General features: G+C 49.0%; 1 protein-coding gene across 4 annotated transcripts; it reads right to left on the bottom strand.

The window, feature by feature from the left end:
• Positions 1-141: 141 nt before the first annotated feature.
• CABP1 (calcium binding protein 1) lies at positions 142-27228 on the bottom strand. 4 transcript variants are annotated; one of them, XM_009486799.2, is made up of 7 exons: positions 13851-13895; positions 8947-9123; positions 5299-5329; positions 4475-4618; positions 3086-3195; positions 2528-2675; positions 142-735 (listed from the first exon to the last, which is right to left on the bottom strand). In XM_009486799.2, exons 1-7 carry the CDS (start codon positions 13893-13895, stop codon positions 710-712), a joined length of 681 nt encoding a protein of 226 aa, XP_009485074.1. In that variant the 3' UTR covers positions 142-709. The 4 variants fall into 4 exon arrangements, with proteins under 4 accessions (XP_009485074.1, XP_075574790.1, XP_009485083.1 ...); XM_075718675.1 differs by lacking the exons at positions 8947-9123; positions 13851-13895 and adding an exon at positions 26632-27228; XM_009486808.2 differs by lacking the exon at positions 8947-9123.
• Between the last annotated feature and the right edge of the window lie 355 nt (positions 27229-27583).

Below are 27583 nucleotides of genomic sequence, written 5' to 3'. Positions count from 1 at the left end.
GCAGCAAGGACTTGCCTCTGGGCCCCGGTGCAGACACCACAGTGTGCATCTGCAGTGTGCAGCCCTTCTCCCCAAGCCCAGCCACCACCTCTCACAGGGACGTCCAGGCTCCACATCATTTCAGCGTGCATATTTATCACTTTCCCCCCGCAAGACATGTATTTGAATTTACTCTTGGTAAACATAACCACAGGAGATGCGAATATGTGCCGGGGAAGCATAAATAACTCCACACAGATAGACACACACAGAGACAGCAAACACAGACACGGTTCACCAAGGGAAACCAAGAAGTGCAGAGCACGCCCTGAGGCTGCCACCAGTCCCAATGGCTTTGCTCTCATCCACCAAGCCAAGAGGATTTCTCCTGCTCTTGCTTTGCAGCAGCTGGTGGGAGAATAAAGCTTGGGAGGAGGAGTCTAAAGTTGCAAATATCCCATGAAAGCATCATGGCAAGTCCTGGCTCTGCAGTTCCCTGCAATCATCTCCAAGGAATGGTTCCAGTTGTAGGAATTTGCAAGTCTTTCACAGTGTGAAAGGGTGGAGGGGCATGGGGACCACCATGAGGGAGGAGCAGCAGGTCATCTTGCAATGTCCCAATTGCAGCCAGCCGATAACCTTCATGTGGGAACATCGGGGCTAGATGCTCCATCTAGGTCCTCTTCTGCCCTCTCTAAGGTGCTGATTCTTCTTTAGGTGAGAATAATCTTCAACGGGACATCATGCGAACAAACTCTGCAACCAACAAGAAAAGACAGCCCTGAAGCAGAAGGCATCCATGGTCCCCAGCCCAGCTCTCATTCCCTGGAGATAGCATGCAGCCAGGGTGAAACCGAGAGTCCACACACTGCCAGCAGGTCTGTGCCGCTCCATGACTGGCCCTGGAGAGCTCACACAAAATGGGCTTTAATCTTGCATTAGGTATGGTGATACAATCCCACTAGCAGGTCCATTCATTGCCTCGGACTCCTTCCCAGCCAGTGTACAGTCTTGTTTGCACAAGCAACTCCTTATGAGACACTACGGCAAGTGTTGTCTCCCTTCACTGTAACTTCAGGGAACCTTGATTTATAGTCTTTGGAACACAGTATGGTTTGTTAGTAAGCTTGCCACTTCACAGAGACACCAGTGTGGGAAAGCACGAGTGTTTTGGGTAGGTACCAGCATTTTTGTAGAGAAAAGTTTACTTTGATGGACTACTTGTTTTTAAAGATACAGGTTAACTGTAAGGATACCCTGGATCTATTTCTTCACCACCCTGCAGCTTGTGAAGTCAATTACAATTGTTCAAATTGAGTGTAAATGTCATCAAATATAAATGTGTTTTCATTCTGCACTTGAACTGCTGAGGAACTAATAACTCTGCAAAGAGGAGGGCAGTGGAAATTACCCCCTTGACTTCTCCTTTTCCATTGATGGAGCTGTCCTTTGACAACTAAAGCAGTAACTCACAGAGAAAATGATACTGGGATAGTATTTCATGTATTTTAGCTGTCTAACATAATTTAGCTGTGGGAAACAACGAGAGCTACTGTCATGTAATCAGCCAGTGCATTAGAACAACTGCAGCTACCAGATACTTTCTAGGGAGACACTTCTAGTTTTTTAACATTTTCAAAGCCCTCAGAAGCTTCAGCAATCCTGAGGACTGAGACTCCTTGTTATGTAGAAGACCCAGGAGTGCCTCTGAGCCAAAAAATTACGTCAATTTTACTTTAATTCTGTAGTCCCTGTGCTTCGCCCTTATTGCAAAGGGATGTCTGGATTTGCACTAGGAAAACAAGCAGCCTGCCATGCTCTCACACCTTCCAGCTCTTCTGCTTAGCTGTCTGATTTCAACTGCTTGCCTTGCCAGAAACCCTGAGCTCTATTAATATTGCTCCTGCCATGGCTAATGGCTAGGATAGTAGCCTAACCACTCTTATTTTTCCAAGTCTTTCTGGCATGAAAAGTGAGAGAAGAAATGAATTATCTCTAGGATTTAACATGACACCTCTAGGTCAGATATCTGCAGTCCTAGTGAGCACATCTGGCACGTGACTATCTTCTGGCATAAAGGCACAGAAACAAATTCTCTGTAAACCCAGATAACAAGGTGAGCCAGAGGAAATGGAATTTGCAATGCATTCTCCAAACCAACCCAGCCTCCTCCCAGCTCTTGCAATAGATTTAACAGAAAGGAAAATGCCCCATAGAAAGAAGGCTGGCACAGCGTGTATGCACCAGAATCTGCTTCTCTGTGACAGGACATATCTCTTACCATGCTAGAGTTATGGAGACCCAATTGAAACTGAGATGCAGCAAGAGATGATACACAAATGAACACTCCAGCTGAGGAATTGCCTGTGTGGGCCAATGTTCTCCATTTTCCTCAGCTGACTAGGAAAAAAAATCTTGTTTGATTTTTTCTCCATACTTCAGATACCTGGGCCCTGAGCATGCAAACCTGCCCTTCCGCTTCCGCCTCTGAGCTCAAACTCTGACTCACACCAGAGCAGATGGACAGGGAGCGTTCATCCCTTCTCACCTTCAAAATCAACACGCCCATCTCCATTCAGATCTACGTCCCGGATGATCTCTTCAATGTCCCGATGGCCCACCTGCTGCCCTAGAAGCTTCTTCATGGCTTCTCGCAGCTCACTGGTGCTGATCTCCCCATCACCATTGGTGTCAAACTGCAAGTATGTGAAAAATACCCGCAGGGGAAATACAGTTAATGGAAATGGACTGCTCTGGGTTAGAGTTTGTATTGTCCTGCTCCTGAGTGCCCTATTTTTCCTACATTCCTTTCGTGTCCCTCCTTTTCCTCCTTTGGGTGCCTTTTGGATCCAGTCTGCCTTTTCTCCTCAGAAACCCCTCACAACTGCTGTGTCTGCACCAGCTTTCCCCTTCCTTGCCTCAAAGGTTCCCTTATCTTAGTGACTTTCTCTGGTCCTCCCTTGTTTCATGCCTGGCTTGGCTCTTTCTCTGTTTTCCACTGTTCTGCTCTCTCCTCCTCCTCCTCTTCTCTTCCCCAGTGGGTCTTCTCTCATTCCTGTCTTCTGCTGCTCACCTCTCTGGGGGGCATGTGGTAGGAAGCACTCACCTCTCTGAAGGCATCGCGGAGCTCTTTTACACCAATCATGTCTGCAGTTTCTGCTAGCAGCTTTGGTCCCATCAGCTCAACAAAATCTTCAAAATCCACATGGCCACCCACTTGGGACAAGATGAAAGATTGTGTGTAAGAAATCCACATATTAGCCAAGCCCAGCACTCACTTTGCACTTTGTGTGCCCCAGAGAGGGCTTGGTTCTCCAGGAAGTAAAGCACAGAAGGTACAGGACAGTGGAAGGAAAAGCAGAGGTAGTTTTACACTGTCTTTGTATTTTCTGGATTGTGGGCTAGGCGGAATGAGCCCAAGCTATTCCATCCTAGGCTGCCATGGACTGTCACATCCATATGGCATCATGTACTAGGTATTAGAGGCTTGATCATTCTAGTGCTTATAGCAACCCTCTGCTGCGCCTGTGCCAAAGGATACGGCAAGGGCACAGCATGGTGTTCCTGCATGGCCTGGGCAGCGCCCTGCAGCATAGTGGAGTCTTGCTCCATTAGCAGTGGCTAATGTACATCCAACTGTTTATTCATCATATTAGTTCTTTTTCTTGTTTGTTCCCCATCTGAAAGCTGGCAGTAGCCCTCTCAAATTCCTAAGCACTTGTGTGCCAGGGTTATCAGCTGCTTTTGTGTGTGACTGGTTACATATGTCACAACTGTTTTCCTTCCCTTGACCAAGTAACTTGTCCTTTTTACATCATCATGTGTCAGAAATAACATGCACTAAATATCCTTTTTCCAGCCTGGCTGAGGGTAATACCTTGTACTGCCACAGACAAGAGGCGACAAAAAAAGATGGTGAAAGACAAGGGGCGCAAACACAGTTACAGTGAATCGGACGCGTTTGTCACATTTTTCCATGACTCCAGCAGATGCCCTCATCTGACAATGCTAGCACAGCTTGCTCACAGCCCATCCCCAGGCACACAGCAGATCCACAAACAACCACCACAGAGTGAACAGCCCATCCATCATCCATCTGACCAAAGCATCTCCATCTTCCCAGGCTCCTTCTTCAGTCTGACACCATGTGACAACAGCTTTAATATGACAACACCCACAACCTGTGCACTGATGTCTAACTGCCCACATCAAGGGCAGTTTTACACCTGACAGCATAAGCACAAAGGACAACCCTTCCACTCACTGTTCTCATACAGCACAGTCCACACGGTCCCTTTGATAAACAAGAAACAAAGGCATCAACTTCTAGGGACCACAAACAAACAGGAAAGATGATAGGGAATGAAAATGAGAACCAGAAGAAGAGAGAGGGAAAATCCAAAGGAAAAGAGACAGCAGGAGACTGAGAGAGGCCGAGGCGATGATGCAGGGCACAGCAGCAACAGGGAGGTACAGCTAGGTGGATGTTACTCACAGTTCATGTTGATCTGCTGGGAGAGCTCTATTAGCTCCATCTCAGTAGGCATGTAGCCCATGGTTCGCATGCAGTTCCCCAGGTCTCTGCAGTTAATAAACCCATCCTTGTCTTTATCAAACTCCTTAAAGGCTTCTCTTAATTCTGTGGGAGTGGATCCAAAAAGAACAATATTGTCAGTGACAGCTTGAAATACCTTTTCCAAGAAACCTCCCCACAATCAGCAGCATTTTGTGAGGCCAGACTCCCTCAGATACTCCGTATTTTCCCAGCAGATCTCCCTGCAAAGAGGCAATGCCTGGAGCAATGTTAAGCTCTTCTATCAGCAGTGCTGCTGACCCATTCCTTACAGGAAAGCTTGCTTGGACTGTAAGTGTCCCAAACTGATCATTGCTAAACTGCACTCCCTAAAGAAACTGAAACTAATAAGTTTTCCCAACTTCTACCCCTGCACTATATTATATAGCCCTCACTGTAGGGATTAGCAGGTAAAACAGCTTCCCTGGAGCCATACTATTGTATCATGCTCTGCGACACTTTCTGTGGGAGCTGGGGTGGATAGCAGTACCCTGACAGCCATATCCCATTACTTTACTTATCCTCCCACACTGAAGAAGCTGGAATGGGTGCAAATTCCTTCACAGTCAGCACTCTTGCAGTTTTACGTATTTCTTTGGTTGGGGTTTCCAGGAATTATTCCAGTAATCATCTCCCTTGATTTGCCCCAAATTATTTTACCCTATGGGGGCCAACCTGGAAGGACCAGCCAGTAGGTTTTCACTGGACAGGGAGAAAGGTGACACAGAAGAAGTGACAAATTTTACCTTCAATTTCTTCTGGACGCAGTTCTCTGTCCTGCAAAAAGAGAACATACTATGTTAAAGCCGTTTGCTTGCCACAAACATAGTTTCAGAATAGCACTTGTTGGTGCAAACTGTTCTGGGACAAGCCAGAAAGTGAGAGAAGAAACAAGAAGGTGATGACATGTTTAATACCATCTACCTAGCAAGGCTTCCCAGCTCTCCTCCCCAATGGGAGGAGTGTTAGCCTGCACACTTTTCTGTGGAAGCCCCTCTCCCTCTCATCTGCTGGACAGAGGCATGATGGGTGCTCCCCCAAAATAGAAGAGACCTGGGCCAGCACAGCAATACATGTGGCCTCCCCACCTGATGGTACTACAAGCACCTTCGTGAAGCTCCTACATCATTCCCCAGCACCAAGTCCTGGAGCAGAGACTGTGCCTGCAGCAGTTATGAACTCCTCTAGAGCTCTAATTGTATCTCCTACCGCAGCTCCCACTGACGCAGCCAGATCAGAACAGCTGGAAGCAGTCCCTGTAACCAGCAGGTCTATACCATCATCTGCTTGGATCACTGCTTGATCCCTGTCCTTCTGGCAGGACAGCGACAGCCACAAGCTCTCTTACAGCTAACGTGCCAGTGCCATCTCCTACAGTCAGCCCCCACTCCATATACAAGCATTTTGAAACCAAGCATGAAGGCAGACACACAACATATACATCATCAAGGTCATCTACAAACAAAACAGGACAAGGATTCACCATGTTCAGGAAACACTGCAACTTCAAACATCCAATTTGAATTTCTTGGAAGAAGGGGGAGGATATAAGAGTATAGGAAAATCCCAACACTGCACCAGGAAGAAGAGATGAGCATGGAAATGCACTGCTTTCTGGTTTAAATGCCCTTTCTAATTCCTCTCATGGCTCCCAGGCAAATCCAAAACATCTGAGAATTTGGAAGCACAGAAACGTGATCTCTTTTGTCGTCTCACTCTCGGCTTTTCCCCTCAACCGTGGGGAGTTTCTCCTTGCCTTCCAGGTGGCCTCCAGCCTCACCACACATCCCTGGAGACAGTGTCCTTGATCAGTTTGAGAAGGATGATCCTTTGCTATTTAACCACAGGCTCCTCTGGAAGCTCTAATGGCAGCTGCTCAGAGTGCATAGCAAACTAGGACACACACTGGTTTACGTCTGTGCAAAAGTGGGCTGTGCCAGAGAAATGACCAGCTTGCCACTCATAACCTTCCCAGAGGCATCTCTGTGCTGGATGGAACTGTCGGAGCGCGCTGGCTCTGCCGTTTCATCCTTCACAGACCTGGTATTTTCAAACATGTCATCCCATTTGTTCTGCTTTCATCAACACCAAGTAATAAAACAATTCAAACTCCTTAGACCAGATGCAGGAGGCATTATTGCCTTCCTGCCTTAGATAAAATAGCAGATGAAAACGACCCATGATCAGTACCAACACCTTGTGCACCTCATTGCAGAGTTCGCAAACATTAATCCCTGGAGATACTGCTGTGTGTCAACAGCCAGCTCGGCGCGGCAGCAGATGCAGGGGTATGATTACCGCCGCCACGGTGCAAAGGGTGCCGTGACTCACCCGTGGTAACTGCTGTCTTGTGAGAGCGGCTGGGTAGGACCCAGGCCTTCCTCCAGTGCAGTCATCACAAGACCATCCTCCTTGCTCACTGAAGATCATGTTGCAACCGACATGACTGACACATGTCAGCAATGGGGGCTTCAGCACTGGCTTTAATTTTCCATACCAAGGCATTTGCGTTTGCAGGGCTCTGAGCATATCTTTGCACATGCAGATTCTACTATCAGAGAGCCACAGACTGCAAATGCAAAAGGAGGGGGAGGGTTTACGTCCCTCCAAAAATCTGACTCAAGTGATAACTAACGTCATGAAGAGGTTTTCTGTTTTAAATTTGAAAGAAGATCCCCTAAAATGATAAAGGAGGAAAATTGCTTGGGAAGAAATGGGCTGAATCACTCTAAAGCTTTTGGAAAGAGGAATAAAACTGTTCAGAGAGTTTAGATCCTAGATATGCGCAGAGGTGACCCTCAGAAGTCCATTATACGTAATGGCCTTACCCTCATTTATTTCAGTTCTATGCACAATAAATCCTGTTGGTCTAGAGAGTCAGTAAAAGTAAAGCTGTTTATCAGATGCACTTATTCTACATCAGGGTAGTTAGAGGCATAACTAATCCTATTTTGGAAACTTTCTATGGTACTGTGAGTTTCCAGGGCCTAAACAGGATAGATACCTGTCCAACTGTGAGCCTTCCACTAGGGAGCTGGACCTATCTCCTATGTTGGGTAGCTCTGTACATGTGTGATTGTGTGAGAATATTACGTTTTGTGTTTTAGTGAACTGGCCCAAGGACTACGTGATCACTTAGTGGCTGAAGGTTAGGAAGAACAAAAGCTATTTGGTCAATGATGACAAATAATGACTCTTTTTTGGGTTGTTGGTTGAAGAAGAGGTTTCAGAGATGAAGATCTAGGTGTCTCTTACAGCTGTAGATAACCATACTAATGCATGAGTAAGACAGAGGTTTCTTACAGAGGCAAGAAAGCTCTGACTCTCAGGTAATCAGGGTGAGCTTTGTTTTGCCAGAAGAACATGAAATGCACTGGGTGAATATCTGACAATGCACATATTCACTTATGTGTATCCATAAAAAGCGTGTTAATAATATGTTTGCATATGTCCTTAAATTCATGTTATTTTAGGAATCAAATGTTTATGTCTTACTTCTTGTAAAGATACAATACTGGGGTATGTATTTCTGTATATTTAGCATGTCCAGGTGTATACATTTGAGTTTACATACAAACACATATTTTTATTTTTTGTATATAAATGCATACATTAGATGCATATGAACACACAGTTACAAATAGGTGTGACTGGGGATGTATGCATGTAGTTTTGCTATTTATCTGTGTGTGTATGAGTAATAGCATTTGGTAGTCTGGCACTATTTGCAAATATGAGGACAGACTGATGTTCTTCGGTTTATTTGGCTGGGATTGCTGCAGTGTCGGGCTGTGTATGATAGTGTATAAGAGACTGCATTTGAGTATCTGTGAGGAGGCAGATGCATGCTTATTTCTGCTGGTACTAGTGTGCTCGCTGTGAGCTGATAGGAACAGTATCAAATATGGGCATCTCTGTGGGACAGCTTGTTCCCAATATGGATGCCCTGATTTGCATTTGAGTGGCTATTTAGACCTTAAATGCTAATCTGAGCCTCTGGGAATGAGCTGTGGATGTCTTGCTGGAATAACAGCTTCAAACACTGGACTCCTCCTGAGTCCATATGATTATGTAAGTCCTGAAGTCCTAAGTCCTTCTCCTGAGTCCATATGATTATGCTTACTTGAGTGTAGCCTTGGATCTATCTTCCATAGCTGCATTTTTAGAATCCTCCTTTCTTGGTGTTTATGCATGGGGATATCTCTGCACATCCTTCAGGTTAGACATTTGCCTGTGATTGTATTTGCACTTGGAGCTGGAGCCGGGATGTTCGAGACCCAGGGCTGGGGGTTACAGAGCTCCACGCAGACGGAGCACGCGGGCAGCTCCGCATCCCTGTCTCGCATCCACATGGCTTTGTGCGTGTCTCGCCCGGCTGGGTGTAACTTACGTACAGGCTGCCTGTTTTCTGCGAAGCCCTTCCTCAGGAAGATGCATGCTGGCCCCAGCAGGTTGTGCATGACGGCGCAGTTCTGGGCCAGCACCATGAGCGGACCCTGGTACTCGCAAGCCGACGGCCCCTCTTCGCTCGTCTGGACAGCTTTATAGCACGTCTTCTCCTCATGGCGGATCTTCCCAGCCAACCAGCAGCAAGCAAACAACACAACAGAGGATGTTACCTCCCTGTCTTGCCCAGCCGTTCCTCTGAAGTTTTACTGAACCACCTCACAGAGACATTATTGCTAAATTTCCTTCATCTGGTCCACGCTGTGTCCCCCCCAATGGTCTATTAGGATTTGTACAGAAGCAGTAAGTCCAGGAGTTCACTTTCAAAAGCTGATAGAAGTACAACCAACCAGGAGAATTTTGCTTTGAAGTGACATCAAACTCTCAGCACTGTTCACATCTACCCAGACACAGCCCAAAGGGCCATGCTCCCACTACCAGCCCCAGAGTTAACGATCCCTTGAATGAGCTGCAAAGGACGAGCACGCCCCAAACGAACAGTACGTGTGCCAGCCTGTGCCCAGGGTGAAGCTGCTGGCAGAGCTGCTTCGGCCAGGGCATCCCCAGGAGACCAGGCAGAGCCTGCACAAAGACCCTGCGTTAGGCTCCGCATTACATTTCAGCAACACAGCATCACATGCTTTATAATATTATTAGAAGGCCGTTTACAGCATGAGGTGGCTCTGCCAACTGCAGACTCACACTCCCCTTGCCACTTCTAATCAGTTACATCCTCAGGGTCTCAGGCAGTTACTGCACTGGCCTTTTCTAATCACTGACAGTCCCAAAGTGGAGATCAGGCACGGGCATAACATTTTTGTCTGTTTGCCTTTGCACATTTTCTTAAGTGCACACATACTGCTAAGCTAGGGCTCCAGAACAGAATCCAGCACTGGATTTTATAAGGAGGCACTGCTTTCCTTTTATAGAAATGCATTTCCCTGGCTCTGCAAGAAAACTCTTATCCTGATATTCCCATGCAGCTATAAAAAGCCAGCACAACCCACAGGACCCTTGGTTTTATAGAATAAACATTAATCATACATCAGATTCCTCTTCAGGAATTATTCTACTTTTACAGCCAATGTTCCCAAGGGTGATCAGAGAAGCTCTGTCAATTGTCGTCTCTATTAACCCTTTCCTTAAAGCCTGAGGTGCTTTTTCAGGCTAAAAGACCAGATACACACACATGCCCCATTCACACTTGTCTGAGTCTATTGTATCTGCTTGCTGTGTCTGCCATGTGCTATTATATTGCACACATGGTTTGTAGTTCGCATTTTTGTACACAGTCTTACACCAATCTGCTCATGTATAATGTCATGTGAATATCAAGCATCAAAACAAAAACAACTCAAAAAGCAAGCCATGGAGAAAGAAAATGATGAAGCAGAAAAGCATTTTCGTTGCAGTCATGGATGAGGAAGAAATCTGTCTCTGATTAAATCTGACACATAGGACACTTGTCCTTAAAAACCTGGAAGATGAGCATCCGTCCACAAATGGCATATTACTAGCTTAGCTAAATGTCAAGGCATCTGTGTTGAACTGCACAGCTTCGTGATATCAGTGCAATGTATTTTCAAAATTATCAGCTTTATTTTCTAGCACATTTTTCAGTTTAATATACCAAATAATATGAATCACTTAAAATAGCCCACATGGGTTTCGTGTTTAATTCTAGTGAAGCCATGTGAAAGACTGAAGGCCCCACAGCCCCTAATCCTTGTTTGCTGACCCGTCTAGTCAATACAGTTTATTACCAAGCCACAGAGCAGTACCACAGAACGGTCATCCCATTATTTTCCTGTGTGGATAGAGATTGCCAGTTTGATGAAACAGTTGCCAAGGATCCTGACCAGACAACCCAACGCAGTGCCAGAACGATGAGGTGCATGTCTTAGCAAGACCCCGACAGGGGATGCCTGCCCTGCTCTGCTGCTGCAGGCAGGATTTATGGCACTCAGTGTTCCCTATGCCAGCAGCTGCCCAGGCTTCCTCTGCAAGTATCCCCACAAGTTCCCTCCACCATGTTCCTCCTACATCCTGGCAGAGCCAGAAAGGGAGCTGTGGTATGGGTATGGGGCAAAGCAACGTCAGCCACCTGTTACAGGGGAAACAGCAGCGTACACGACAAGGAAAATGCAAGGACAGGACTGGGGAGCTCAGGCTTTCCGTGTCCCTTCCCCGAGCAAAGGACCACTACCCTTCCTGGCTGAGTTCAGCCCCTGGCTGTGTCAGACCAGCAGATTGTGGAGAGGGACAAGACCAGGCTGATTTAGAGATGGCTGTAGTGATGGTGAAGGGTGGCAAAGCAAGAGACCTGGATGCCAAAGCCTTCCCTTTCTGCACAGCAGAAGCACAACAGGATTCACCTCATTTTCCTGCTTGTGTGTCAGAGAGACTTTGCGGAGCAGCAAGCCCGGAGAGGCCTCTCCATCCTCACTACAGTGCCTCTCAGAGGGAAGGGCAGCCAGGCCAGCTGCTGGGATCACCGGGGGGACACTGTGACAGTGGGAAAGTGAAGCTGCCAACAACAGACTGAGGAGACAAAGCCTGAGCATTGCCACCTATCAGGCAAGGTACCCCCGTGTCCACCAGTCCCAGACCAAGCCAGCCAGTGCCAGGGAGTGACTCCCAAATTTTGGGTTGAAATCATGTATTCCACAGATCAGTCTGTCACCCAAGAGCAGCTTTCAGACACATCTAGAGTCCCTCCTCTTTACCACTTCAGCAAAATGAGTTTGCCCCAAGTAAAATCTGAGAAAAAAGACCGGGATCATAAAACAGCCAAGTGAAGTTGTGCAACGTTGACTGATCTGCAAAGTTTCCCCTATAATATGTGTGTCATGATCAAAATAACGGCAGAGCCCCAGGACCTGTCAGGATGAGCGCCTGAGGCCTTATTTCATGGCTAGCTGGAGCGACAGCTGAGCAATTCTCTAATTCAGCTTTGCAACTTTCTCTCTTTAGTCCTGCCATCCCAGGCCTTCTAACTAGGCACAAAGTGCATTATTCGAAGCAGCTTTTAGGAATGAAAGCATAAATGACCTAAAAGACTGACGACACAGAGCTTTTAAGTTCTTGAATCCATTTTGATTCAAGCAGCCTGGCCACATGTCAGACTTTAATTGCAATCGCTTTGATCATGTTGAGCACAGCTGCAGCCAACTCCTTTTATTGCAAGTTGGAGGCAACCTACAAGCAACCAAGTTGGTTTTTTATATGTGCAACATTTGGGTAAACCTCAACTACTTTTGCCTCTCCCTGAAGGTCACCCTGACCTAAGGACTGGTCTCAGCACTGCCTAACTGCCTGGTGATGAATTCCCTCCCCGTGTATCCCAGCTCCCCCGCAGCAGCCCTGTGCCATTGCTGGCTTTGTTTACAGCAGCTGAGATAACAAGCAGACCATGTTTCTACACAGAAGAGTCAAACCTCCAGCCAGAAGAAACTCCCTGCTAGGGAGGTCCTCTCCCCAGCAGCTCCCTCCCAGAGGAGCATTCCTGGGTGGCAAGGTCTCCTGTGTGGAGCATCCTGAGGGCAGTGGCATTTCACTGTCAGCAAGGTCTCCACAGAGGTAGATCCTCATTGCGATACTTGGGATGCTTAGCATAACTTTTTCATTTATGAGGAGTGAATTGCATAGCTTTTTGCTGAGTTACTAGATTTGCAGCAACGCTAAGTGAGAACCGTTCAGCTGACAGGTACACAGTACTGCAAGACCTTCCTCAGTCAAACAAGAAATATTTCTGGGGCACATCATTCCCATTTCAGTCTAGTCCCTAACAGCAGAATCATCCCTGAATCTAAGTCACCCTGGGATCACTGTAAAACCTCAGCACAGAGCAGACCACGGGTTGAAGCCTAACAGATACACACGGTGGCTCACAGATGAAGTCCAGCTGGGCCCAAGCATGTAGACACATGGGCCGTGCTGATGTGCGACATGATGCATGAACACACAGCCAGGGCCCAGTGTCCCCACTCACAAACAGAGGCATGGACAAACAGATCACAGAGAAAAACGTGCTTCTGTACCCAAACACATACCAACAAAACCATATGTGTGCATACACAAGGATGGATATACATAAAAACACATGCATGTCTACGTACAGACTTCTGTGAGGACATCCACTAGCAGGTATACACACACAGAGCGCCATACAAGCAGGGATACGTGTGTGATGCACACAAATTCCTGCCCTATACACTCACAACAAACATCGCACGCATGCTCACGCACCTCAGGATGCGTACATAGGGACATAAAGAGCTAAGGACACACACAGGCTTCAGATGGGCTCATTAGGTGTGCGTATTCTTACACACTAACAGGAATACATACAGATACACCCCCATTCACATGTACGTGAATATATGTCCCTGCAGAAATGACACACATGACTAGACTCATGCAGACACCTCTCAACTGAAGTACATGCACATACACACACACACACACACACACACACAAACTCACATGTATGCACATACATTAAGATGCCTATACAGAAGATGTGTGCCAGCATACTGTGCACATCGACAAGCACAGCCTTGCACGTACCCAGAGGACAGCTATAGACACACACGGAGCAGGACACAAGCCTACTCATGTGCATGCACACACACACGTTTATTTACACACATGCTGTGGCACCCAGCATTCCGGGCTCTAACGGCTGCACTTGCGTGAGCAGCTCTTACAAAAAAAGACTGGTGAAGAGAGCTGAACCCTTCGTACACATCTCTGCATTTCTCCCACCTCCCGCTCCCATCTGCCCACGACGTCACCCATCCCAAGAAGCAGGGCTGGAAACGCACAATGCACTTTGATTCAGGGAACATACCTTTTTTGAGAGGTTTCTCAGTGGAGACTTCACACAGTTGCCCATAATATGTTGAGTCTGCCTTTCCGGTGGACTTGGTTATAAAGGAACTGAAGCAATTGATCCCATTAAAGGTATTCCTTGGGAGCAAAGCAAGAAAGGCAGCGCCAGGCAAATCCAAACAGCTACTGGCTGCTGGGGCTTCCCTCTTCAGGGAGCTTTTTCTCTCTCTGCCTCTCTCTCTCCGTGTTTTTACTTTATGTTCACTTTCTTGAAGAGATGAAGCAGGAAGGAGAGGGAGGGGAGAGAAACAGACAGAAAGAGAGGGAGAGAGAGGGAGAGAGAGAGTGTGAGAAGGGGAGAGAGAGGGAGGCGGATGTATAATCTACATCAGATTAATGTTCAAATCCCTCCCACCCCCCTCAATCTGCAGGCAAGATTGTTTCACTCATGGGAGAGGGCTGATTCAGAAAGAATTAAAACAGAGAGGCACCGCAAGAAGTGATTTCAGTGATGAGTTCAGTGAATCCAGCTAGTTTGGGTCCACACAGCCTCTGAACATTGCATCTCTATCCTCCCCCCCTTCTAACTCCTCTCAGCTTTTCAATCACTAGAGAGCTAGGCTGGCCAGAAGGCAATCCACTTAGGGGCTTGAAGCAGAGTCCAGAGCTTGTTTTGGAGCAGAAATGGACCATTTATCTGGGTGGGACCTGTTTCAGCTTGTAAATACCAGCAGACCTAGAAGTCCCTCATTCTTTTCCTGCCACGGTAGAAGCAAGCCTGGCTGGAGGCAGCGGTCCAGGGACCTTACAACACTCTCAGCCCCAGGATAGTAATTTTTAACCACAAGGGAGAGACCTTGAGCCAGTCTTGTGGTAAAGTTTTTCCAGCTTTCTGTAAGTAGAAATCAACTGGCGGTTTACCTGCACAAGTCTGCCAAAGATGGGTTCACACCTCAGTCCTAAATCTGAACAGCCCCAGACTAGATAATGTGAAGAAAAGAATTTGGATGTCAGATTTATCCATTCCATTTCCAAACACCCAAGTCCTGGAATAAATAAGAGGCTCCTAAACCTAAAGCCAGCTCTGAACTCTGGACTTTAGGCCTGTTATGGTAACAGAATAATCTCTGAAAGAAAAGGGATGAGTCCCCAGTACATTTTCCTCTGATCTCAAGCTGAGCATAAGAGCATTCAGTCTGAAAAGATATTTAAATTGCATAAAAAGCTCACCATCATACACAGGCAACAGGATCTGAACAGGTTAGTGAATGCACCCTTAGCTATGAAGCCACCACAGCTGCAGCTCCACAGTGATAAGAAATCATGGCATGAAGAGCTGCCTCCTTCAAGAACTGTGAAGACCAAGATGACACTGATCCCACACCCTGTCTATGCAGCAGGCTGGTTGGACACTCAGGTGTTCAGCTGAAAGATTTCACAACTTTCTTTGCGAGTTTGGTTCCAAACAAAAGGCTCTACAAAGACCTAACCCATGGCTGAGAGCTTGCACCACGTGATTTTTTGTGCAGGAACCAAAGACTCACTCTCCTGGCAGCTCTAGGGCTGTAAGACACAGCAAGCTGAACTATCAATGTCACAACAAAGCAGGGATTTCTCTGCTTCCACCCTGATGGTGCTGTGGCAAATTAAGTATGATTGTGAGGTGAATCAACAGTTGCTTTAGAGCTTAGAGGCTTCTTCCACCTGAGGAGATGAGTTTAGGAGTCCAACCATGACAAGAGTCAACAGCTTCTCCAGTTCCAGTCACAGCCAGAAGTGCATGGCCACATGGGATGGCGTTTCTTGCTCTTCCTTGTACCAACCACCTCCCAAGAGTGAAGGCAGTGGAACAGCCTCCTCTCAGATACCCTCAATGCCTTCTTCACTGCGTGGCCTGGGAAGAAGCTGTGCAAAGGTCCACAGGCCCTCCAAAGCACAAACTGCAGTAGCAGATACTCGAAGACACCCCTTGAACCCAGGGCAGACCAAGAGAGGGACAGAGGGGATGGGGAAGCTCTGGTCTGGAAGACCTCCATAGCAGAGCCCACCTATAGTGGGCTGGGAATCAAAACTGTTCCTGAGCTGGGCCTGTCTCCTGCTGTCACAGTTTGAAGACCCCTGACACTGGGGAAATATACAGTCACTCCCTGGGGGCTGTGCCAGCCCTGGGCCTCACAGCAGAGGACTTTGCAGGAGGATGGCAAAACTCCCAGCTCCTCTCAAGGATGCAATCTTTAGGTCTATTTCCCCTCTTAAGGTAGCTAATGGGAGGCTGATCTACTCTCGGACAAAGTGCCGGTCATTAATAATGTCCTCTGTCAGCTGGAGCCATTCCCCAGGCTCCTTGTTTATTGACGAAGTGCTTGTCTCCCTTGAGCAGAAGCTGCCACAGCGCAACCCAGGCGCCTGGGTTCTTTCCTGAGACAAACGACTCCAATTCCAGAGCAGAGAGGAGAGCAAATCGCCTCCCTGCTGCTAATGAATCTCCCCTTGACAGGCAGTGCAGGGGCCAGGAACACCTTGCAATTGAGAAGTGCCTGTCTCCTGCATCCTCCCGCAGGGAGGGAGCGGAGCAAGGGAGTCAGACATCTCCTGCCAGAAGAATCCATCACACCCCCAGACTGCTATGGGACAGCTTTGGAAGACAGCCCAACAGCTGTGAGAGTGTGTCTTAGAGAGCTCTAAAAGCCTTTCAACAGAAGTTGAGATGGTCACCCTCTAAATATTAGCTTGTACCAGAGCATTCAGAGCCAGCCACCACGGCACACTGCCGTGTTTGCCTGCTCCCCTGCTTTTCTTCCCTGCGCTTGCAGGCAGCTGTAGGAAACATGCAGGGCAGAGTGAGAGGGCTGAGACCTGCTGCCAGGCTTGACAGGGAGTTCACAATCCAGGAAGGGAAGAGGTGATGGGAACCCACTTGCACCAGGTTTGCAGCACAGTCACAATCCTTTGACTCTGCAAGAACTCTGGCAGAGCTGCAAGGGGCCCAAGAGACACGATTGTAAACAATTTTCTTATCTCCTTATTTACCCTGAATCTCTCACGAGCAATTGGGAGCACATCACAATCTAGCAGACAGACCCTGCTGACCTCTGAGGAGGAAAATCACTCTCTACATTGGGATCTTGTTCCCATCACCACCACAGGCAGCTTAGAGATAGGCAGGAAAGTGGAGTTGGCAGAAAGGTCATTAGAAGATTAGGTTAGAAGGAACATATTTTCTCCCTTCCTCCAACTGAGGCTGCTGTAAGAGAACAGGATGCTGAGAATAAGTGTGTCAAAAACATTTGTGTGTAGGTGCTGATCTGTGGGTATGCCTATATCTGGGGTAGTCAGTATGCGAGTGGGAGGGCTGCACATGCATGTATACTGGTTTTCCCACACTGTTCTTTGTGGCAATCACACTGTTCTTTTAAGGTCTGGGGCTCTGTTATAAACTTTCTAAAAATCAGTAGGAACTTTGTGAAACGCGAGTCTTGCCTGTGTGCCCGCATGCCTTCCTCTCCCCTGAGGTCCAAGGTGGAGAGCAGAGACCTCAGAGGATGTGGTGTGGCACAGAGCGAGGTCCCAGTTCTCAGGAAAGAAGCATGTGGCACACTGACTGACCTCAGCACAGAGCAGGGAGGAGGCTGGGCGACTTGGCATTGAACAGGGAGTGATTTAGGTGGCTTAATACGTCTGGATTGTTTAAAAAGCAGCAGTGCTGTGCTTTGGGCTGGCACCTTTGGCAGAAATGCTCATTCCATAGGAAAATGTTGGATCCCATCATAGCTAATCACTTGGTAGCTGCCAGAAACTTTATCCAGTGGCAGCAAATATCCAACAGCCACAACAGAAAGAACAAAAGTCAATCCAAAACTTGGGATTGCTTATCAGACTGTAGCTTTGCTTGGCAAAAAATTCCAGTGGAAGTATGGATTTGTACAGGGAGACTGTTCAGATGCCAGGCCCATTGCAGTGCATGGTCTTTCACTTGCTGGAACTTTATATCAGATGGTTGTTCTCAACACAAACACTGCAACAGGGCAATGTCAGTAGGTAGTGGGGTTAATCTCTCAGGAAAGTATATAGTAAAGCAGGGAAAACTCATTTCTAGCATCTTTTCACTGAAGTCCGCAGTTTTACCTAAGAGCCCATTGCATGCTTTGAAGATTTAGTAATTTAAAAGATGCCACCTTATTTAATTTATCCTAACAGGGCAAGAATTTTTGGTCTATTTTTTTCTATCACAGAGCGGAGAATGCACATATTGATTAGTAGCTTTCAAATCTGCTCCCAGCCACCCTTTAGCTGGTGGCTATAGTTCTGTATTTTACAAGAAACAACCCAGTCTTGTTTACTGGATGACGTCAGATGAGCCTACGCACTTAGAATTGTTATCCTCCTGTTGCCAGTGCTGTCGAGGGCCTCATTTCAAAGCTCCTGACCGCTGAAACATGCACTGGCACTCCAAACTTCTGGGACTGGCTTCCCTCTCTTCTTCTGCACCAGGCTCCCGAGTGCTTTTGCTGCACATCAAGTTGTGTCTTCTAACCTTGAATAAACCTTGGATGGTTCCATATTCCAGTCAGAGAAGTACAGTACCTCTCAAGGGGAGGTACCAGCAGGTATTGGTGGGTGCAGTCCAGATCCTCCTCAGGGGGGGAGGAATATTTCTGCAGAGAGTTTGGGAACTTTCTTTGCTGTCAGCTGTTCCAGGAAGAAAGTGTTGCTGACTCATGCTGTGCATAATATTCTCCTCCATTAGAGCAATTGGATCATATTCAATCACAAACAACAAAAAGGTTATTAAAAAGACCAAGGATATTTTCCATCCCTCTCAAGGTAACAAAGCCTGGACTGTCAACTTTTGTTTAGAACAGCTTTGTCTGTAATTAGATAGCTTTATTCTGTGTTAGATGAAAAGAGGTGGGAATGTGCCATCTCCTGACACCTTCCATGCAGATTTGGTCCATGTATTTTGCACTAGCCCAACTTCCAAGTCCCTGCACAGGAGATACATTGGCCAGAGCACAATGTGTTGTGGATATTTTCTGCTTTCAAGATCATCAATGGGCTACAAAAAGACAAGTACAAGCTTGACAGCCCAGAACCTGCTGTGACAACTTGCCATATATGCGCAGTACAAAGATTGTTTAAAACAAACCTTACGCTGTCCCTTCCCTTTGCTCAGGAATATGAGAGTTGTGAATCACTCTCTGTCCGTCTGCGACTACTGCAAAATCGGGACAGGGGGGGGTCAGTATTTGGCTGGCACACCGAGGTGCTACAGAGAGCACGGCTGATTTTTAGGTGAGCAGAGGCCCGGGAACCAATGCTAACCAAATACTCCAAACCAACCCTGTAGCATTACATGAGATACGCCACCATAAAACTGAGGGTTGCTTCACTTCTATTTTGAGTAAGGATCTGACAGCACCTTCAGAAGGATCAAAGTGCATATCCCAGTATGAGATCTCTGGCTATATCTCAACACAGCTGGTCACAAACTACCTAAACCCTTTTCGCATTATTTCAGCAGAACACAGGGGACTTGCTGGTGGTTTTCTACTTTCTGCCTTCAACCATCATGACATGATGCCTCACAATGTTACACAGTTGCCTGTTTCCTTCCCAGAGCAGAGAATGTATTTCATCTGTGTGGGATGAAGCAATGCTATATATTCTTTCCAAAGATGGCTGCAAGGTGCAAAGTACTCTAGGGCAGGAACGGGTGGAAGAAATATTAGAACATTGCTAATGAGTTCGTTCATAGATAGTATTGAGTTCATGGTCTTATGCTCATGCAGAAAGCTACTAAAAAGCTAAATATGACCTTACAAGCTATGACAGCTGTTTGTCTTTATTTCCAAGCGGGGCATTTGACTGAAATTGGAGGATTACTCAAGTTCATGGGCACTGCTGTTGCTCTCTAAGGTCACAGGAATGTGAGAGGATTATTGAAAGGGAGCCCAAAGTTAGCTAGGCGTCTTTTACTGGATGCACACCATATAGCTGCTTGTTATTGGAAATCAATACCACTCATGGACTCATCAGGGAAAAACGGTTACTGAAGCTGCGATGCTACAAAGAACCACAGCTAATTCAGCTGACAAACCTGCAGCCCAGCCACTACATCTAAAGCTAAACTCTTCCCTCACACTTTGTTCAAACCCAATGTTGCATGAAACAAAAATCAAGGTGGTATAGGTTGATGGAATGCACAGTGGACTAATTTAAATGATGATTAATTTATTATTGAAAGAATTTCTTCTCTCAAAGGATAAGCTGAATCTAACCAGAAGGTTTGTGTATTTCAGTGCATTAGATCATGCTGCTGTATATTTCATGAACGGAATATTTAATGAATGTTCTTTTAGCTTGGTTTTATTTTGATGTCTTTCCATATCCTTTTAAAACAGATTTGTTTAAAAAGTAAATCACTGACAAAGATTAACGTTTGCTGGCAGACCCACTGCAGGCAAGAAGCTTATCCATTGCCCCTCAGTGATTCTGTATGTCTGGCTCCCATCACGCAAGCTCTTTACAAGCAATAAATGTGATAAATTTTTCTCCAAGCTGAGCAAGGGGGGAGCTGAGTGGATGTGCTCAAGTGGAACAATGTTTTTCTGTGTCTGTGTCCGTCACATATAGAAAACACGATACGTACCTTGGAAGGCACGGCGGGTGTCGGCAGGCAGGGTCGCACGCGTGCGCCAGTGGGTTTTAAGCACAGGAATGCGTATGCATGTACAGAGATGGTTGCGTAGCCACAGAGAAGACTTAGCAGAGGTTGCACACGTACGGGCCGTGTGTACACAGACAAGACATGTACGCGAAGGCTTCTTATGTCAGTCTACGTGCATGGACATGGGCTGTGCCAACACACGCAAGGATGGAAGCACGGAGGCCGTACGAGCCCCACGCAGGTACCCGGAGCCCTGTGAATACGTGCCCGGCGATCAGCGGGACGCCGGGACCGGCTCTCGCCTACATTACCGGAACCAGGGGGCTCTCCCCGGGTCTGACACACTCACCGGGCGGCCCCGGGACCGGGCAGAGGCCGAGCCCCGGCGGCCACGGGCAGGCCGTGCTGAGCCGGGCCCGCCGGACCGGGAAGGGGCCCCAGGCGAGGAGCCGGCCGGGCCGCGCAGCGCCGCCCGCAGCAGGGGGCGCCCTGGGGCCGCCGAGCGCGGCGGGACGGGACGGGACGGGACGGGACGGGACGGGACGGGACGGGACGGGACGGGAGGCCCAGCCGCTGCTGCCCCGCTCGCCCGGGGGAGCCCCGCGGGAGGGTCCCCCGCGCCCCGCGGCGGAGAGAAGGGCTGTGAACTGCCGGCCGCAGCGGCGCTTCCCGGGGAGTCCCGCCGGGCCTGGCCGCCTCAGCACCCGGCCGGGCCCGGCCGCAGCTCGGGGCGTCCCGCCGGCTGCAGGAGCGGCCCCTGCGGCCCCGGGGGCACCCTTCCCTCTCCGCGCCCTTCGAGGACCCTTTTGGGGCCGGAACAAGCCTTCAGAGGCGCTGTAAAAAGAGGAGAAAAACTCGGGGGAGGATACGGTGTTTCTTCTGGTTTTTCCCCTCCCAACGTGTGCACCCACGCGCCGTACCAGCGAGCTAAGACTGCGTAATGGGATCGGCATCGCTACGGCAGTTGGTCATTTTGAGCCAGAAGAAGTCTGTTCACGCCAAACTACTGTGCCGATTTAACGCGGTAAATGAGTAGCTGTTCGAGGCTGTCCTCGGTTTGCCCCGAGCCCTGACACGCTGCTGCTTCACCTGCCGTACCGCACGGTACAACAGCACCTGAGCACCTGCAAACCCAGACCCTTCACCTTCACCTTTGCCATCCCACAGCACGACACCCGAAAGCTTCCGTTGCTGGCGTCACCGCTCCAGCACAGCCCAAGGCCCTGCAGCCTCCCTCGCTAAAACACGGGGCAACTGAAAACTTCCATTACTGAGCCATTAACCACCCTCCCTCAGCTGGGCTGGCCGGGGCTCCCTGGCTCTCCACTGCAGAGCTCCAAGCGTGGTCCTGATGCAGCAACTGCTCTTGGGCAAAACTCACGTTAGAATCAGCTGAAGCTATTGGAAGGAACAAGGTCATCCTGCAGATGAGGAAGCCAGAAGTGTGAGAGGCTGGACAAGGCACTTTTTCCCTACCCGCTCCCGGTGGGTTTAGAGGAGAATGTTCTTGATGCCTGCTTCCCGCACAGGCAGCCCAGGGACACATCCTGCCCCAAAACGTGGGCCGCTTCTGCCATCCCAGTTTGCTGTACGGTCCATTAAGACCTGTTAAGAAGACCTAAAGCCCATGAGTAAAGGAATATGGAGCAGGACAAGAAAAGGAAAATTATACAGGAAATGCAGAAAAATTCCTTCCCTGTTTTAATGGTAATGTGGATGCTGACATTAAAGCAGGAACGGGAGCTGGTGCAGATAGGAGAGGCTTTTAACTCCCTGTACAAATAGAAATACAAAGGCCCCTTTGGCCACAGTGCTAACAGCAGAAGCCTGTAAATATTTAATGATTCCCTTTGGCATTGTTTGACCCCTCTGATCCCCAAGCTACCAGAGGCAATTGACAGAAAACTGTTGGGGAATCACTTCACTGAAAAATTTAACAGTCAGGCAGGGTGTGAAAGCTAAACGGCTCTGAAAACGGTCAGGTCTCACATGGCAGGATCGCTTGCAAATTAATACTGCATAGCAAAGGCCCAGAAAAAGCTCTTCTTAAAGGTGCCAGCTGTGGCACAGGAGGAATGAAGCAAGGAGAACTGGCGGGTGTCTGTGCTGCAGTACCTGTACGGTGCTGTGCCGCAAGCCCGGTGCCAAGCTGCCGCATCCCCGCTGCCCCAGGAGTCCTGCTGCCACAAAACTGTTGCATCGCGGTCCCTGCTGCCCCCACACTGCTGCCCCAGTCTCTGTGCTGCTGTTGCTACTGTTGTCACATTAATAAACTCTGTCCTGCTGCCAGGCTGCCACCTCACCGCCATCCCGGCTGCCAAGGGAATCATTGCTCCTCTGCTGTTATGGATGCGCAACTGCTCGATACTGCACTGTTGCTCAACTGTGTCCTGTAGTCGCACTATAGGCGCTATAAGACCATCATGCTATACTGCTCTGCAGGGGTGACAGCATGCTCCTTTTTGCTCCACAACACTCTTTTACCACTTGGGCACTCCAACACTATCCTGCTACCAGGCCAAAATTTTATGAAACGCCCTCCCCACACTCCCTTTCCTTGCCACTTTCCCACTTTGCTGCATTATCACACGTGCATCTCTTGCCAACTACACCCGTGAGTCACTGCACTGCTCTCAAACTGCACTAAGCTACCGCTGCTGCAGGGCAACTTTAAAACACTGCTGCCCCACTATCACATGCATAGTACAACCAGCCCATACTCACACTGCAATTATGTCACCATGTCAATCTGTGTCGTTGGCCTCGTGCTAACTCACAGCCATGCTTCCAAAACTGCGGCACAGTGGTAACATCTCACTCGCTGCCTTCTGGTACAGCGGGATGGTGCTGTCAGATCAGCACAGCCCTTTGCTAATACCACACCAGAAGTAATCACTGCTGTACAGAATAGCTCCCGTCTGGAATATTGTATTACTACATCATTAGACTGCTAAACTCTTCTGGCAGGCTACAACACTACATAATTATCACACCCGTGCACTGCCAAACTCCTACCTCATGGCACCAGTGTCACATCTCTGTTCTGCCACAGGATTGCGTTACCACACCACCGCGTTGTCAGTGCTGTGTTCTCCAGGCACTCAGTGCTGTGCGGCACTGCAAGCTAACCCGGTGTAAACTCCACAGCAGAGCGCTTTTCTGCAGCTGCCTTGCCGATCCAGTGTGCAAACATGTCATTAGGCTAAGATGACATCCTGGCTTATACATCATTACACTACCCTACATTTGTTAATTCATGTACCACTCAATTACAAAATGGTAAAATGCCCTAAAAGAGTATTATTGCTTTATTATATTAGAACATCACTGCACCAATATAGCATGAGCCTAATTAATAAAATATCACTGCATCCTGTATCCTGGCAGTATCTTAGCATTCTCCTGGAGTACACACCCACAGTGCACTATATTGCTGTGCTGGTTATATAAACACGGCACTTCTGCCTTCACTCTGTCTTTTTTTCTGCACAGCTACAAATCTGTCTCCCTTAGACACAACCCTGTAGTCCTGGGCTGCTCCTTTTTGCTGTTACTGCAATAATGACATCCTCCGTGGAGTCATCCCTGCATTCTTTTCTGCGTATCTGATTGTACCACTGTAGTGTCTGCATCTGCGACCACATCACTGCACCACTGTGCAACAACAGGGTGATGTTCCACATCTGTGGAGCTGGGACAAGATATCCTTGTGCCGCTGGACCACAGTGCTCTGCTGCTGCAGATATGTATCGCTGTGCTCCTCTCCTCCTATGTACTGCAAAATTACTGTTTTAACTGTTTCACAGTGGGCTGGAGAGAAGTTCTTATATTAAATAAATCGTCTGCTGAGCTGTTGCTCTCTTCTAATTACAATGTGGAGCGGGCTGGTGTTACAGCACCTGCAGCCTTATACTGCAATTATGGCCACTTCTGTACCTGTGACCCTGCCTCAGGCCAGGCTGCAACTTGGGGTCCTGCAGGTTTAAGTCCTTGTCTGTCTCAAAACATTACTCACATTTTTACACAACACTTAGCATTTGTTTCTTCACTTGCAGAAAGAAAATTTCCATCATTCAGTTCCATGACAGAATTTCCATGACAGTTCTTATCCTTGGGCCTTTATTCATCCCAGCACTTTGATATCGCTACAAAAAAAATTCTCACATCTCTCTTCCTGTAACCAGCTCTTTGTGTATCCCACATTATAGTTCCCCTTCTCATATCCACAAATCCCCTGTACAGCCCACTCCTAAAAGCCAGTCCTAAAATCTCCACTAGATGGTTGTTCTCTTAGTTACTTCCAACAAAGCAAGTGAGAGATGAATACAGAGAGAAATGGGAATAAATAATGTTATGCTCTAAAAGAAAGATGTTGGTGTTTTTTTATAAGCACTGGTGCAATGTACCCAGTGAAAGGATGAAAACTAGAATTGCATCTGTCTCTCTTCTGTAAGGGGCATTGTTCAACACTGTAATTAAATTTTGCTAAGTTTACGGCTTTCAGAAGTGTCTTATGACTCTGGAATGCAAGCAGCAAAGCAGGTAAAATAAAGATGCCGTTCAGGTAAGGATTGAGTTCAAAACAGAGAGCTTTCTGTGAGTGGGAGCCCTGGCACGGATTTGTTTGTATTTCTGACACTTTTGGGACATACAGCTCCATAAACTTAAAATCTGTGCTCACATACATCTTCACTTTCCTCAAAACTACAGGGACAGCACAAAGTCAGAGCTGAGCCCACAGATTTCAAATCCTGGTGGTGGAATATTGCTTTTTGTAACCTGGTTGAGCACCAAGCCGCTCACCAGGCCCTTCCTTATTGCTACTACAAAATTTTAATCTAGACTTCTGGTACTCTGTTGGCACAGGGAGGGTAATACTCGTTCTGAGTTAAACACAACCATAACATTCACAAATAACAGACTGTCAGCGAGGATGCAGAATTGTTGAGGAGAACAGATGCGGTTTGATTTTTCTCTGGAGAAGTCAAGATGAACAGAAGTAGACAACGCTTCCTGACACCAGATTAAACAGATACGGGCGTATCACCTCCTTCCACCCAATTACAAAAATTCTTCTCATTTTCTCCCTACAAAAATTCTTCTCATTTTCTCCCAAAATTCTTCTCATTTCTCCCTAATCTTAATTTGAATGGGTACCCTGCAAAGCCTCCCAAACCCGCTTTAAAAAAAAAAAAAAAAAAAAAAGGAAAAAAGAAAAAAAAGGACTCAACGACAACAAACCCCATAAATCATAATTCTGGTTTAATCGATCACTTCCAGGGCTGGAACTTAGCTGCCCAGGCTACTGGCTTGTTACCTATAATCGTGCTTCTGGGAGATTGCAGTTACATTAATCTTCCCGGAGATTACACCTCCCAGTAACATCCCTAAATGGCTCTAAAAGAAAATTTTGAGCCAGTCTCCCTCAGCCTTTTCATTTTCAGAGGGTAGCCCTGTTGGGTAATTTCACTACCAGAAGCAGCTAAAAGCAACAGCTTTGTACCGAAAGAGCTTGCAAACACCAAAAGCATCTGTTCCATCCTAACATAGTGACTGGGAAGGCTTCGGAATTGGGTCAGGATTTTTTTTCGTCGTCCTCCCCACTACCTTCTTCTGACAGCTTCTGCCATCAGAAATGATTCATACGCTGATTGTACAGAAATGTACCATAAGGAGATGTAAACAAATACAGCAAAGCAAGGCAGGGAGCCAGAGAGATGGAATCTAATAAGTAAATACGTTTTAAAAATCCGCTTCTCTGACTCTCACCCTCAGCAGCCAGAGCCACAACTTCCCCCGGCGGCAGGGAAAGCACCGGCCCTTCCCCCGCCGGCACCGGCACCGGCGGGAGCCCCCTCCGCAGCGCCCGGCGGGGCGGGCGGCTCCGACCCGCGCCCCCTCCCCGGCGCGGAGCCCTCCTCGGTGCCGGCCCCGCAGCGCCCCGGCGGTGCCGCAGACCGGCAGAAGTTCGGCAGGGGCGGCCAGGAAGCAGTGCATTTACAGCTGCGGGCTGCGCCCGGGGGCGCGGGGGGCTCCGGGACGGGGAGCCGAAGGTCCGCGGGCGGGCGGGAGGAGGGGGCGCGGAGGGCGGGCAGGCAGGGAGGGAGGGGGCGAGAGGCGCCTTGCCCCTTACCTGGCCGAAGACCGAGCTGAGCATGGGGTGCAGCTGGTGGAAAAGGGGGTCCGCTTCCACCGACCGATCGCTGCCGCTGGACTTGGTGGAGTACTTGCTGCTGGATTTGGACAGAGGTGAAGCGCCCTCCGGGAGCTTTAGGGACTCTCTGCTGGACCTCTGCCTGTGACTGAAGAAAAAGTCCTCCTCTGCCTCCTCCCCATCCCTGTCTGAGAGCTGATGCTGGTCCGGGGGGTGACCGTGGCTGGCGTGCGGCGGGAGGTGGTGGCGGTGCCTGGATGTCCGCACCGGTTCCTTGCCGCCGCCTCTCCTTGGACCTCCTTCCGCCGGCTCCGGCTGGCTCTCCCCCCGTCCATGTGACAGCTTCCCCGCGCCCCTCGCTCCGTCCTCCCGGGCGCCCGGGTGGCAGAGCGGCCTGCGGGCGCTGGGCTCCCCGGGGAGCGGCTCCCGGCTCGGCTCCCTCCCCGCCTGCCCGCCTTGTCCTCTGCCGTCCCGGGCGCGGCTGCCGCGGGGCTGGGCGCCCGCCGCCCTCCGGCTCCCCGCCGCCTTCAGCAGCGAAGTGCGGGACTCGCTCTTCGCCATGGAGGAGCCGCTCATCGCGGGGCCGCTAGAGCCGCATCCCCGGCCGGGCGGAGCGCTGCCGCTGCGGGCAGGGCTGCGGCGCGCCGCTCACGGCATGTCCTGCGGAGACCCGCTTAAATCCCGCACCGCGGCCCATGTGACAGCGCAGACAAAGGCCGCGGAAGGGGCGCTCCGGCGGGGGGCTGGCGGGCACCGTGCCCCCGCCGGGGCTCCCCCCGCGCCGCCGCCTCTCCAGGTGAGCCGGGGCCTCCCCCCGCCGGGGACCGGCTCAGGCCGGGGCGCGCCGGCAGGCGAAGCGGCGCCGCTGAGGGGGTGCGGGCGGCGGCGGGCGGCGCTCCCGCAGCGCGGCGGGGCGGGCAGGGCCCGGCGG

The sequence above is a fragment of the Pelecanus crispus genome, chromosome 11, assembly GCF_030463565.1.
Source record: "Pelecanus crispus isolate bPelCri1 chromosome 11, bPelCri1.pri, whole genome shotgun sequence".
NCBI classification, from domain to species: Eukaryota; Metazoa; Chordata; class Aves; order Pelecaniformes; family Pelecanidae; genus Pelecanus; species Pelecanus crispus.
Note: the sequence above shows the minus strand (reverse complement) of the source record. Positions and strands in the feature narration are given on the sequence as shown.

Coding starts and splice junctions, on each gene's coding strand:
- CABP1 (XM_075718675.1), bottom strand. CDS start 27,228: ATGAGCGGCTCCTCCATGGCGAAGAGCGAGTCCCGCACTTCGCTGCTG. Junction 4,619..5,298: donor GCGTCCAGAAGAAATTGAAG/GTAAAATTTGTC, acceptor CCACTCCCACAG/AATTAAGAGAAGCCTTTAAG. Junction 2,676..3,085: donor TCCGCGATGCCTTCAGAGAG/GTGAGTGCTTCC, acceptor ACATACTTGCAG/TTTGACACCAATGGTGATGG.